General features: G+C 40.8%; 1 protein-coding gene across 1 annotated transcript in view; it reads left to right on the plus strand.

Moving 5' to 3' along the window:
- Positions 1–14,939, plus strand: part of SLC9A7 (solute carrier family 9, subfamily A (NHE7, cation proton antiporter 7), member 7) — a gene marked incomplete at both ends in the record, with an annotated part of 31,222 nt that extends 16,283 nt beyond the window's left edge. The window contains 3 exons of the mRNA XM_010011571.1: positions 8,728–8,791; positions 11,394–11,476; positions 14,834–14,939. Of these exons, the coding sequence (XP_010009873.1) occupies positions 8,728–8,791; positions 11,394–11,476; positions 14,834–14,939 (253 nt within the window). The remainder of the gene's footprint in view (positions 1–8,727; positions 8,792–11,393; positions 11,477–14,833) is intronic.
- Between the last annotated feature and the right edge of the window lie 310 nt (positions 14,940–15,249).

Raw genomic sequence — 15,249 nt, forward strand, 5'->3', positions numbered from 1 at the left:
GAGCAAATGTACTAATACAGCTCTGCAAGCAGGGCAGGCACAGTGCCTGCGTAACTGGCAGCGTGCACAGCCTGAGGCATGGGGTACAAGGGAGCAGGAGATGAGCTCTGGACAGCAGTACACAGGTAAGAACACTGCAGTCTGCTTGCAATGGTTGAACAAAGTCAGCCAAGAGCTTTCTGTAGCCACTGCAATGGCCGATATGAGGATATCTGTTGTCTGATCTCCATCTGAGTGGATTATAAAGCACCTTCCAAAGTGACCTTGATACAACCAGGTCAATAAAACTGACTCTAACAGCTCTCATTGTAGGTGCTGGCATCCTGAGCCTTCTGTCCTGATGCCTGCACCTCTTTTGTTAGGGAGCATAGCTGGGTATTTCCTTCAAACCTTGTCATCCAGCAAGGGATGGGATGGGATATGCTGCTGACCAGCTAAGTGAATAATTATGTTTGGCCTACCTGTATCAAAAGACAGCTTCTGAGTGCAGTCAACTGTTACCTCTGCCACAGGGCTCCTCCAGTCATCGGTGATAGGACAGGACTAAATTCTAGCCTGTGGCCCAGCTCCTGGTAGAGAACTTTCAGAACTGGAAAATAGTTCTGAGGTAGCAGATTTCCCCTCTCCCTCACCATTGAGTCTAGGAAGCAGTTTGTGGAAGCATCCTAGAATATGCTCTTCTTTAGCAGGACTAATTTGGTTCAGTAATAAGACTCCATGAGCTGGGCTGATGAGTTGCTCCTGAAGGGAGAAATGGCTAACACCTTATCTGTTCCACCCCTGTTGTTTGGGTAGGCTATGCTTGCAAAAATCATTAATGTGGCCAACGAGGCAGAACGATTAGAAAGTATGTGATACCATTCCTAGACATGTAGCTGCCAAATGGCAGTTGAGTGTTTAGCTGTAGCTTTTTGGGAGATTTACCCACCCTTGCTAGTAAACAGTAATTTTAACTGTCATTTGTCTGGCATCGTTGACAAAATAAATGGTTACCTTCCTTATTACTGGAAGGATATCATGTAAACAAGGGAACTTTACATAGGAAGTATTTTAGAGAACTGCATGGGTATGTCTACAGCTGCCTTGATAAGCGCTGCTCTGTTGATGATGGAGACTGCACCTTCTGAGATCACACGAAATTAGATTTGTGCCAGGAGGTGGCAGCCGTGTGCAGCCGATCGAGTGTTAGAAACTTGGTGCTGAAGTACCCTCTGAAATAGAGCCCTTCCTGCCGAAAAGTAAGAAGTCCTGTCTGGCCTTACACGTTTAAGAAAGGGACACATTAGTTCCCAGCTGAATTTTAGAAATATGCTGCTTTTCTCTTTTTCTGTCCCTTTCTACGCAGTGGAGGAGGCAGGCAGGAGGAGATGAAGGTTAGATGCTGTCCCAGTGCCCCCTCAGCAGCACAGTGTATAGTGCTGATGCAGCCCAGAGGCTGTGCGTGCAGTAGGTGACTTGTCCCTGGGGTGGCCTGGATGCTTCCTGAGCCTTGGCACTTGCCATTACGTTGGATTGCAAGAGGCTAACATGAAAATAAACTTTTGGTAAAGTAAAAAGCAGTGTCAGGAGGAAAATAAGCAAAAATACCCTCTGCTTCCCTTAATTTGTTCTGAACGTCTCAAGTAATCAGAAGAGCACAAATCTTTCCAGGTAGGAGTATGTCACCAGTGTACCAGGGTCTGTTGACTAGGCTTAAATGTACGGCTAAGGAGAGAACCTATGGTTTGTAGCAGAGACTTAAGTTTGCTGCTTGACTATTTGGGAAAGTGAAGTCATGACAGCAAAATCTGAGTAAAAAATAATGGGATCTTTAAATGCTTTTGGTTTCTGCCACTTGATGCTGAGCAAGTTAAAAATTAACACCAGAAACTGGAGTTAAAGCCCTGATGTCATGTGTTTTGAATTTCTTGGCTGTCTATCAGTGGGATGTATCCAAGCATGTGAATGGTAAACAGTTAGACTTCTCTAGTATTAGATTTACTTTTTTTTCCTTAGAAACTAACGCAAGACTTGGATATTAAAAATACATTCTTATCCTTTGAGGCTTAAAAGGAAAAGAAAAGAAGCAATTTCCTGCCTGAAATTTTAACTGTCTCGGAAAACTCAAGAGCCCCGTAAATCAAAACCACTGGCAAAGATCCTCTTTTCAGAAAAGTAGCTGACTTATCATTTCATTTATCTGTCACAGGGAAAAAAGGGAACTCCTACCATTTGTGTTGCAAAACAATGTTTTTTCCATTTTTCACTAGAGGTTATTGACCTCGTTCTTTTTATGTTGAATGAAGCAACACGTAGATTAATGCCTTCCTCTCCTTCACAATCTGCTTCAAGTGAGGAAGTTCATGCTTATTTTAATGAAGTAATTTCAGTTATGTTTAGCAATCTTTTACTAAATCTTAAAGGATTCTATCTTTCAATGTAAAATATTTTAGGTATCTTTCTACCATAAAAGCTAAAGGTTACACAGACAATGTCAGCTTAGACATTTACTACCATATGTCTGACTTTGCAAATACAATTTTTTAAGAGCTTTCTATTTAGTGATTTATTTTATTTTATTTCCCTTTAAATGAGCAAGCCGAAAAAGAAATCTGGAAACACTAACTCTCACATAGCTGCTATGTGAACTACTCAGTTATCTGGGATAGTTGTAAAACTGACAGCTTGGTGGCAATCTCAGGTTATACTCCATTATCTTACCCAGGGTGGTCCAACAATAAAATGTGCATTTCTTAAATACCATGCCTCAGTGTGCTGCAATGGCAGGAAGCGAGTATTGATGTTGAGATCCAGCCCTGTGTGTTACATTTCAGACTGGAGTGGGGGATGTCTGATAAGAGGTTACATCCTTCTATTTTGCAGCCTGTTTCTGTTATTCTACAGCTTAGATCCTTCACTTATTTTAGCCTTATTTTAGCTGCTTTCTGCTACCCTTGAAGGGCAGATGCACAGACATAGTTCTGTTCCTTGCCTTGTTGTGGGCTTTTTCCTTTCACAGTATCTTTTTCTGCTCCCTCCAGTTGTCTTTCCCTGTCTAGTTTCTCCCATCTTCCTCATTCTTTCCCAATCTCTAGCGTCTCATCATCAGCCCTGAATCTCTCATGATGGAGGTGCAGTGCAGCCTCCAAGACTCCAGCCTCAACACTGTGGGTCTTTCCCTTGGTAACCTGTTTTGGATATCTGGAAGTAAGCATGGGAGATGCTTCCTTATGTCTGTTCTTGTGCTCTGAAACATTGCAATTCACACCAGGGAGAAAATGTGTGGGGAAGGCCAACACCCTGTAGGAGCTGGACTGAGGTAGATCTAGGAGCACATGGGTGGTATGGGTTTGACTGGCAAGCTTTGGCAAGCCTTAGCAGGCAGTTTCAGGAGTCCTTATCTTTGTTAGGTAAAGAAATATCTAAAACCAACCTGAAATGACATTTCCTAATTCCAGGGTTGTTTTAGTGATTGGGCTTTAATTGTTATTTATTTTTTTATCATGGTGGTGGGAATTCTCTTCTTCCTCAGCCATCTTCCGAGAAAACGTTGAACTCTTCCAAAATAGCTAAATTTTTCCAAAAATGCTGTGCTCATTATAGACATCTGGGAAAACTTCAGTGTAGTGACTTGGCAAAGATACAGCAATGAGAGAGAAGTTGCCGGAGGGAAGTTATTGGGCAGTTCTTAATTTTAGGTTATGCTGCACACACAGAGGCGTCTCGGTGTTGGCCTTTCGGAGCAGAGTGTTCTGACCTGGAGTGTATGTTGGTATGGGAGAAGAGCTATTGAACCAGGAATTCAAAACAAATCTATTCAAAGTCTTTGGCTCAGCCCTTCAAGGATTAGAGGAGTGCATGCTCTTCATAGCACAAGCTATGGCCTTAAATATTTGGTTCATTAAGATGTCAGCCTGCAGTCAGGGTGTGTACACCTGCTCTTTGTAAAGCAAGGCCTCTGTGGATTTCTGATCATCTGGGCTTTTATTCCACATAGTTCATGTAGTACGCCTTCATGGAAAAATAATGGGAAAAAAGCCCCCACAAGCTGCTAAGGAATTCACGTGGAAATTATTAGAAACCAAACATTCTTTCACTGGTGTTTTGCTTTAAAGTACAACTGAAAAAGGCAAAGCAGAGTTAAAACACACTCTGCTATGGCTGGAGATCAATGTTGCTAAAGATTGTTAGCCAGTCATTAAACAGTTTTTAAAAAAATTGAGTGATTTAGTACGTATTACCAGTTGTTTTGGACTGCTCTGAAACTAGGCAGTTGTTGATGGCTATTGTTGACCTTTTTCATATACGCATAGCTTCCTGTGATTACTTTCTCCAATGAGTTTTTCTCTTTTAGACCACAAGCAAGTCTGAAGTGGTAGGAATTGTCTTAGATCACTTAGATCAGCTCTGTTTCTGTGTATTGAATGTAATTTTCTGGTGGAGGTACCCTGTCATGAATGTAGGTGTTCTGCCAGCCTGAATCTGACCAAATGAAGAATATTACTGGACATCTCAATCATGAAGTGCTGCTGTTATTAATTTTTATTTTTTTTTGTCACGTTGTCATTGTTCTGTCATTCTTAGCCTTGTATGCTTTGATCCTTTTTGTTTGGGTTAGGCTTTTTTGTTGTTGGTTTGCTTTGTTTTGCTACGGAGCTCTGTAAAGCTACCATCTCATGAGCATTTTGTTACTCACACTGCATTCTTGTACTGTACCAGAGTTGGTGACCACATTCCATCGATGGAAGAGATGAGTGAAAGCCGCTGGCTGTACTTCAGGTGACACTGTGCTTTCCTTGATACCAAATTAACCTCATGCTTGGCTTTCTTCATCTTTATAACACTAAGTGTGTGTTCTTTTTTCATACTATGGCATGCTGCTGCTGCTTCTCCTTTTCTGCAGAGTGCCAGAGATGTTCCTCAATTCTGAGTCTGTTTTCTTCTTCTGAGCTGGGAGAGCGTGGATCACACATCATGTCTTTAGCTTTAAAAAAAGCCCCACAAAACATGACATCTTTTAGCTCTGTGTATGGGTAATTGATGAATCAAAACTAGCATCTCTGGCCTGGGAAGAATTACAAGCTGAAGAATCCTGGATGTGATCCTATGAACCTTTATAGCACAGGTATTCTTGAGCATTCTTTGGAGTTATTTCTTACAACTGCTCAGGTTAGAAGGGACTTCATAGACGATTTAGCTCAGCCTCTTTGGGGATGTATGTTAAAAACTGAGGGTTATCACATTGTTTCACAGCTAGTTGCTAGTATGAGTGGAGACAAACCAAAATCCTAGTCTTTCGCGGTTGATGGCTTTTATAAGTGATATGTGGATAGAAAGAGAATCAACAAGAAGATAAATAACTGGAATCTATAGAGGCACGTGTATTTGTGTGTGTGTGGTTTTCTTTTATATATATATATATATCTACATCTACAGAATATTTATGCAAAGAAAACTTTCGGGATGAGGCAATGGTAAGTTTCCTGTCATGGTTGAAGGTTCCCAGCCAGAGATTTAGTATGCTTGTTTGTACAGAGAATCTGAGAACTATTATCTATTACAGTCATTCTTGGCTGCTGCCACAGTAATTACATATGCTAGAATGTAATAAAGCCTGGTATTTTGGTAACTTGTCATCTATGTGTTGCAGGGCTTTGGAAAGGCTTTTGAAGTGTCAGAAGAAATAGTTCCACATTTAAAAATGACATAGTGGAGAACTTGAAGTAGTTCTATCTCCTTTTTTTTTTACCACACTTTTAGTTTCCATTTTGCATTCCACATTTTCTATGTCAACCATTTTCTACCACGCTGTTTAATTTACTGAATTATACATAGGTTTAGCATTTGAGGGATCAAATCTGAGTAACTGCTCTCCTCTGTGTGATGCTGGAGTTTTAGCTTAAGTTGTAGAATAAGGACCAGAAGAAGGTTAGGAAGTCAGCTAAGAGCAGAAATGCATTGCTTTGGTATTGGACTCAATGGCAGTCCTTTTTTGCTTTATGGAGCTCTCGGTGTGAAAAGACTTTTATGACTTAAAAAACCCCAAACAAACTAACTAGGGAGGAGTGAGGAAGTATACTTAAATTGGAGCAATTTTTACCGTAACATACTCATTTCTACAAATTCCAGAACACTTCCCAAGGCAGAAATAAAGATGCCTGAACTTTATATACTACAAACTGTCTGCACTGAAGTATTAAGTTATCTGTCAAATACTGAATTGATGTCAGTGGGGGAAATAGGTGGGGCTTTCACCAGTTTTGGAATCTATATGCATCGTTACAGCTGGAAGACTGCTCATATTCTTCATCTGACATCTGCTTTTTAAGAGTTACTTATTTGAATTGTTACTGTACAGCCTAAAGGAGTGCACACACAACTACTGCAATGGGCTTTCAGAATGGTGGAGAGGAAATGAAGATGCCGTATGTAGTAAGAATTTTTTCCTAAAAGTTGAACCATTTTCATATAGAAAAGCTCTCTTCTCCTCTTCAGCATGACAATGAACCCAAACAGCTGGCCAGAGATATACTGTGACTATTCACGGAACAGAATGGTCATCCTGTTTTGGTCTTCCCTTTAAGCTCCCTTCCTCTGCCTAAGGGCAGTTAAAATCCCCAAAACAAATGCACAACCTTGTAAGTCAAGTAAAAGCTGAGGCATTCTGAATGGTTTGGTTTTCTTGTGTACTGTCAAGTGAAAGGGTAGGCCAGTGAGTTCAAACTATTTAGGGAATGCAAGCTATGTTCATCTTCTGGAACCAGCCTCTTGAACTCCCTGTTCATATTGCCAGCTGTGCAGCTAACATGAATGTGATTGCTCGCATAGTGCATTGAACCTCCCCAGTGTGTAACTGGAGCTTGGAAAGCCACAAATGTTTTTCTTCTATTTTTATGTATGTTTATAAAGGAATGCACAATCGTGTATATATTGCCATACTAAGTGGGTTTCCTGATGTTATTTATCAGCTTTTGGCATGAGGCTTCACTAGGTAACTAGTTTATCTGCAGAAGACCTTTCTTATCATGTCTTCATGGCTTAGTGGTAGCCTAACCTGTAACATCTAAGCCCTTGTAACCTTTCAGAGCTCTTGCGTGTGGAGTTTTATTTTAGCATGTGTAACAACCGAGTACCCAATCTCTCTCTTCAGTGTTCCCTTAAAATGGTAAAGCTTTTTAGTTGTGAGGCTGGTTGGTGCCAATGAATTCCCAGGCCAAATGTGCTGAAAGGTTTAGATAACTCTGTATATGAAAAAAGGAAGCGATGACGGAAGAAAAGAGACTGAGGGAAAAATCCAAGGAAGAGAACTGCTCTATATGAGGCTGCTGCAGTTTGTCTTGGAGCTGCTTTCTGGATGTTCCCTGAACTACATTAAGTCATGTACAGCCTTGGATTGGCCGTTGAGTACACAGGGATGACTTAAAACCTTAGTTAAATGCCTATTTTCCTTCTGTTGCTCTACTAGAAAGTGCTGCCCTAGAAGTTATTTGAAGGTGTTCCTTTTTAGTTTAATCCATTCCACTTTCTGTGCCTGAAGGTAAATAGTGTCTGAATTACTGCTTGCCTTATGCAAGTGCATGTCCCTGGGGGACACAAATTAGCTAGCCTTACTAGCAAGGTTCTTCTGGTTTCTGGTGTTCCTCAGGGGTGTTGCATAAACACTGTGGCTAGAAATTGCTGACACAAAGTCTAAGTAACAGCTAGATTGTAACTAAACCAGCTCAGTCCCTTCCAAGAGAGGGGAAATGAAGAAGTTGGCCATTTCAGACAATATGTTTTTCTAATTGCCTACACTTTCCTACACTTATTACGCAACACAGTAGGACTAAACCACAATACATTTGAGAATGACGGTCTTACTCAACACTTGAGGTTGAAGGTCTAGATTTTACAAGAGAGCACAGAAATTAAGGCATAAGCAGGATTTAAAACTAGACAAGAATAATATCAAAAAATAGCTATCCCCAAACTGAAGAACCTGAACACAATTACAAGGATTAAATACCCATCTTGGATAGAAGTGTTATGTGAAAGGATATAAGATGCTCACTAACTATATACCAAAGCAAGTAGATAGCTTCTTATTAACATATTCTGTTATCATGCACCATTTCACTAAACAAACCCTCCCTCACTCAGGTAGGAGGCTGGACTAGGAAAAACTTCTGTTAATCCGCTGTGGCTGTGTTGTGTTAGGTGAATGCAACTTGCAGCAAATTAGGATTATGAAGTGTTTTTGTTGTTTCATACGGTGCATTAAAACTTAGTGTGTGTGTGTCTTCTTTTAATTGTGTATTTGAGCTATTCTCAGGCCTATCTGGCAGCTGAGTAATTTGCTGCGTCAAGCATTTAGGCTGGGCTCATTCATAGTCTCTGGTTTCTTACTGCTGGACATGAGGAGTTTTTTCCACTGAAGAGGATGTGATCCAAAGTTCATCTTTTAAGTCAGAAATAGCATTTGCCACCAACCTAAAAGAATTGGCAACAAAGGTAAGCTGTTCAAGTTGATGCTGAGATGGAGTTAAAGCTGTTATCTACAGGTAGCTGCTGCTTGAGTGAAATAACCTTGTGTACAGCTATGTAACTGCAGGGGAATAATGGACAGCTCTTCCTCAAACTGTTCTTACAACCTCTCTGAATGCAGCTTTGCTTCGTGCCTAAAGTGCTTTTAAAATGCATTCTGCCAAACTTACAGCATTTGCAACCTTCAGTAACACCACTTGCTTTGTTTTCCTAATGTTTCTTTAGGGTTGGGGTTGACCCAGATCAGGATCCTCCACCTACTAACGACAGCTTTCAAGTCTTACAAGGAGTAAGTAATTACATAACTTCTCTATTAGGCTGATTGTATTGTGTATCTAAGATGACAAAGAACTGCAGAAGCTATGTGCATGGATAGAATCTTTCTCTCCTAGCTGGCAAGTCAGTAATGCATTTTACTTTATACTATTCGAGTAACGGCCATCAAAAAACATTCTGTAGCTTTGGGTGTAATGCTACGGTGTTCAGAATGTTGTGTATACATCTAAATATAAGGCATCCAAAACTTTTCAAAATCTACTAATACAGTCTATTTAACATTGTGCTTTCCTCTTCCCCAGCCATCCAAGACACTTGCTTTTAACATGCTACAGCAAAAACATTTCTTCCCAAGACTGACTCAGACGTAATCCTCTTGGCTTCTGTTCAATAACTCATACCAAACTTTGGCCCTTGGACTTGCTTAGAATCAAAGATTAAATTCACTAATCCAATCTCAGCTCCTGCATACTGTACCACAAGCCAGCTGGATCTTGCCTGTACTATCTACTGCCTGTGTGAGGCAAAAGAAGCACTGGAAAATTGTCATTTATATTCAGCAAACTGTTGCTGTGAATCTTTAGTGCAGCTTTCTATGCATAAGTAGCAACCTAAGAGTTGACTCTTTTTTCCCTGCAATATGCTATTGGCAAACAAGACTATCAAAAGGATGTTGTTCATAGCAGAAACTTTAGTTTTCCTTATCTATAAACTGAGTGAATTCACAGGAAGAGGGAAAGGTTTGGGGGAAAAAACCGACCCCAAACAACACAACAACAATCCAACATTTCCTGAGGCTTCCTCTGTCCAGATGTTAGTTTACATGCTCCCAGAGCACTGAGCGACACTAATTGTTCAGTAGCACAACTGGTTGCTTACACAGGAACCTGCTAGAGGAAGTTGAATGACAGCAAAGACAGACTACTTTGGATGCACAGCGTGCTTAGGGTGCAAGTGTGTGAACTGCACTATGTAAACCTCAGGCTGTATGATGCTTGTGTTCAGGCTGGTCACAGACACATGGATGGAATATTTGCTGTGTTTGGGATCATCTTTCTTATTAGTTGTTTCTCCTGCTTAGACTTTTTTTTTTGTTTGGTCACAGGTTGTACAGATAAGAATTACTTGCTCAGGAAACATCTCTTTCATTGCAGAAACTGCATTAGGTATCTCTGTTCTTGTAGAAGCCTCTGTCCTGCACACAAAATACATTCTGAAATAGTGGGTTTGGGTACTGAGAGGGGTGAACTTGGTTTTATATCTACCTGGAAGCAGCCAGAAGGCCAGGCTTCAAAACACATTTTACGGTGAAGGCCACTGTTATTGCATAAATTCAAGGTTAGGAAGTGGTATTGTGATAAGATGGCTTTGGCCAGTGCAGACTGAGCTTGTCAGTATTTGAGGAATTGCTTTACAGGAAACAGAACATGGGTATTCTGTTCTTATTCAGTGTCTGGGTGGAAGCACCTTGTTGCTTTTTTCCCATGTAAACATAAAGCACGTACCCATTTATTTCCTTCTTTAGCTGTGCATTGCATTCCTAATGGAGTCCATTAGTCAGTTCTCTTTGGATTCCTCTTTCTTACACCAAGCCAAGACTAGCAGCATGTCACAGTTAAAAAAACCATATCATTTGGGATGGGGAGGGAGTGAAAATGTACTAAGTTTTAACTCTTGGTGGAGTGTGGATTTTTTTGCAGATCAGAAGTACCCAGGGCAATCCTGTCTTGTTTTCAGTAGTTTGGCAGATGATTCATGCAAGGCATTCCCACTTCATCTGCTTTCCTGTTTTTAACCTTAACAAAAACAAACAAAGAAGAAAAACTCAAACCACCAAATACACACAGAAAAAAACCAAAATACAAAAAACCCCAACATCCAAAAAGCAAAACAATAACAAAAGTAAAAACAAATGCAGCTGGTGGAATAACTTGCAGCACAGCAAGTAAAGGGATTATATTTAACACTGCTGGCACTTCTGAGGTTGATCTAGCACTCAAGAAATTTTCATGTCCTTCATCAAATCGTGATCTTATATGGATTCCCTGTTAAGCATGTTTCTCTTCAGTGTGATGCTTAAGAGAAAAATTTCATCAGGTTTGTTAGAGTTTCAGGTGTTTCAATTCCCTTGTTCTTCCAAGGCAGTAATAGGTTTAAGGAAAGAACATCATGTAGGCCTGGAGTTAGGGAAGCCAACCAAGCAACGAATGGGGATCAGTCTGGATTATTCCAGTTCATTTATTTGTGGAGGGAGGTGGGGATGAGACATCAGTGATGCTTATTTGTCAGTCTTGGACTTATTCCTATATCCGTTACTGCTTTGACCATGCAATAAGCTTTTAGACTCAAAGGAACTTGTTGGTAGAGGACTTGCTAAGGTAACTGGAGGGCAATGAAGAGTGCTGCCCTATCTGAAGTCATTTCTGGTCTTTCCAGAAAAAATAACTTTCTCAGTATAAACATGTCTAAATAGCTTTCTTCTGCAGTCCAAGTACAGTATTGAAGTAATTTGGCCTTTTTGGACAATAATGTGAATGATTGGAATGTGTGATTTGATTTGGTTTGGGTTTTTTTTCTACCTGAAATAATTGAATGTGTTTTAATCTTATTTTTAGGATGGCCCAGATTCTGAAAGAAGGAACAGGACAAAGCAGGAAAGTGCTTGGCTCTTCAGGCTATGGTATAGCTTTGACCATAAGTATCCTTTTGAAAGCACAGCTTAGCTTCAAGGCATGAAATGCTCACTTTTTCTTTTCCACACCCCCGTATGTAGCCTTAAGCACTTGAGAGAGTCAAACTGGAGAAAGATCAAGTATTTGACAAGTTCAAGGCACAGAACTGAAGCTTGAACTCACTGACTCGGAAGTTGGACCTTTCCTTTCTCTAACACATGGTACGTCACACTTGCTGGAGGACAGAAGCCAGTCAGTTCTAGGACCTGAAGTTCCATCCTAAACAGTAACACAGCCAATCAACTATTTCAGCTCCTCTGATTCGTTCTGTTAATCTGTTCTCCTCTTCACTGATACTCATAGCACTAACTTGTTTTCCAGTTCACTGTACATGCCTAAGCCCCGATTCATTGCTTGGAAAGGCCACTTGTGGTGGGGAAACCCATCGCTGATACAGGAAGCTCTGAAACTAAAAATCTGCCTAGGATCCAGCTTATCCCCTTGAGTATATCTGGAACTTCCTATGGGTGTTAAAGCAAAGTGTACCTGTGTGTGTATACAGTATTGTAAACCTTTCTGAAGCTGCTATTATACAGTTTAGATAGCCTTGTTTAAGCTTCTGAACAATTTTCGTGTAGCTGTCCTGTCTTTCATGCTTGTGGGTTTTTGTTTTTTTTTTTAATCTACTTAACATGTTCGTAATCAGCATATCATATAGGTGCCCCTCCTTAACAGCTTATACTCAGTAGAAAATAGCAAAGACAATCTTGTGGCCAGGGCAGGTCACTTATACCCAGAAGTTCAATGAAGTTTAAGTTATTGATTCCTAGTAATTTCTGGGGCACTTAAATACCTGAGACAGAGCCTTTGTCTTGTTGCACCTTGCATCTGAGAAGTGAGTCTTTTCACTGGGGTCTTGGCCATTGCTGATAAGAGATTGCTGGCCTGTTGGAGGACAGTAGTTTCCTTTCATGCCTTGTGCATCAAGATTTCCCACCCAGGGAAACCCAGATGGAGTGCTGAAAGCATTTGGATCCTAATGGCACTTGCCTGTTCAGGATAAAATGTTTGTGACTAATGCTTTCAGATGCAGTAGTATTGGACCAAAGCCCAGAAGGGAGTGTATGTGCTAGCTTAAATATTCATAAATGTTAGTAATTCCAAGTTAACCCTGTGAGCTGAGTGGTGGTGTCAAAGTGTATTGAGGTCAATTTTTGCTGACCCTGTCAAAGAAGAAGTCAAAAAGAAGACCTCTGTGGTAAAATCAGAGAAGGATCTGGCTCTGGCTAACTGCTTCTTTTTGTCTTTTTAAGAAGGAAGCAGAGCTATCCTCTTCCCCTGCCTTTATGAAAGGGATGTGCCCAATGAATAAAAGGAGTAGTTGGCAATGCTGACTTCCCTCAGCTGATGCTAGCACAAACACAGTCCTCAGCAGCTGCAGCAAGGGGAGGGGGAAGCACTAGGTGAAAATTACAGCTTAATTAGCTGTTTCACGGAAACTTAAAGGACACTGATAGTGCATTTGTTTTTCAGTGGTGACTAGCAATCTTTAGGCAAGGTTTCTGTGAAGCTTGTGCAAAGGAAGCTGACATCCAGAGGCAGAACTGTCTTACTGTATCTTAGAGGTAAAAGCTTGCTACTTCCGTTGCAAGGAGGCATTCAGATAAACATCGGCTGGGTGGGTTTAAATTGCATGGAAGGGATGATCTTTAGAATTGTCGCCTCTATACCCACAGGAAAAATATTTTTTGCTGATGCATTCACTTGGTTTGTGGGTAGAAAAGCAGATTGTCTCAAAATTCACTCTCTGCAAGGCAACTTAACATGAAAAAGATGTATGTAAGTAAGCTGCATGTGGCAGTGCACTCCAACACTGGCTGTCGCCTGCAGAGCTCTGTCTGGATGGATAACTGGGAACTTCATTCCTGTGGAATGCAGAGTTCATTTATTGTCATGGGCTGTTCCCACCATTCACCCACAACTGTTAAACAGGAAGAAAACTGCAACTTTGATGAAGTACCAGATATCTTATACTGGGTTTGTTTTATTATGACCAAATGGCTGCATGCCTGTCTACCACAAAGCAATGTGGAGGCTGGTAGGTTAGTATAAGGGCAAAAAGAGCTTCTTTCTTTCCCGGACTGGGTGCAGCCCAGTGTTACTGGAGAAGGGAAGGAGGGAACAACTCTGCAGCAGCATAGTCATGCTGTTATATGCTCAAGTAAACACGCTATGCTAGGCTCTGCTAAAAGGGAGGGATACATCTCTGTAAAACAGTCCATTATTAAACCCACGCTTTCCCCTAAGCACCTCTATCTGTGGGGTGATCAGGGAAATTGTTTTATTCACAAGTGGACTTGATTCTTAGAACTCTAAGCACAGAGAGAAAGTTATTACCTGCAATATATTTACATTTAAAATAATCAGAACAACTTAAAGAACAAAAAAAAACCAAAACCCAAAACCCCACATCAACCCAAACCCTTGTGGTCCTGATTTCAAACAACATTTGGAAGTCTTAACACTCTCCTGAGCTCTGTTCCTGTGCCAGTCCAGATCAGCATATGCTGCTCTGTAGCAGGGACACCTTTTTTGACTCCTGAGGTAGATTGTCCATCTGGAGTACAAGCGTGAACACATAAGGATTTACCTGAGGGCAGACATGTGAAAAGAGGTGCAAAGACACCTTCCTTTCCCACCCTGGTGCCCCCTCAATGTAAGCTAGGTAGCATTGCTTTTCTTCTATGCTGCGTTACATGGTTCTTTCCATACTGTTTTCCCTTTTTAAGGCTCTGTGTGGTATGTGCATGTGCACTGCAGAGACATCTTTGAGCCTTACCAGAGTAAGATCTCTGGTTGCATCTCTGTGGTTTGGTGACCAGCTAGTAGCTCAAGTGGCTGCTTTGCTTTGAAAACATTGGATGGACAGTATTTCTTTATTTCCTGTGTTGAGCCACATATGTGTGTCACCTTGTTACCTCTAGCTCACAACCTCAACACCATGCTCCCGCCTTCACAGCAGAAATACCTTTAGACCTATTAGCATTAAAGCACTTGTGCCTTTGCTTGCTCCTTTTAGCTCTAGAAAGCCCAAAAGCTGGAAACATTGCAACTGCTTGAAACTTTCAAGAGAGTTAGCTAGTTTCCCCTGCAGGGAGTGTAAGAGTAACAAAACTGTCCTTGAAAAGAGAAAGGGAAAATGTTTTTTTGGGGAGATGTTTTTCATTTATTTGTCTACAAATGCAGATTTTTTCAATGGTTGTTTCATATGCAATTATTGAACTGCACATAGGTCAAAGGCAGAACTGCATTTATGTACAATTGTCTTCTGATTTTTCAATAGTGGTTTTCGAGCACTGGTGTGTTTTCCTTAACTACTTCAGTTATTTAAAGCCAATTCTCACTCACAGTGGCCCTCCATTAACCACAACTCTACCCAGCTGGTGTGGTCTGGTCGCCCGCTGTCTGACAAGTCCCCAGGTTTATGATGTAAGTAGAACAACTCAATACTTCTGGTTTTTTCCTTTTTATTTATTTAACTTCAACAAAACATTTGTGGTTTAATTTTTTAGGCAAAAGGTTGGTGATAGATACACACTACAAAAAAGTGCTGGTTTGTCCTAGGCAGAAAAGGTTTAAGATACTTTCCCTTGAGGCAACAGCTTCTGTTAGAAATAAGAGATGATCTTATTTTTCAAATACTAAACTAAAAAAAAGACTGGTAAATCACAGGCCTAGTCAAGAAATCAATTCAGTGAATCACTTCAAAATATTCAATCCCTTCTCAACACTTTTGGAC

This window comes from Nestor notabilis, unplaced genomic scaffold (genome assembly GCF_000696875.1).
Source record: "Nestor notabilis isolate BGI_N333 unplaced genomic scaffold, ASM69687v1 scaffold8273, whole genome shotgun sequence".
Lineage (NCBI taxonomy): Eukaryota > Metazoa > Chordata > Aves > Psittaciformes > Psittacidae > Nestor > Nestor notabilis.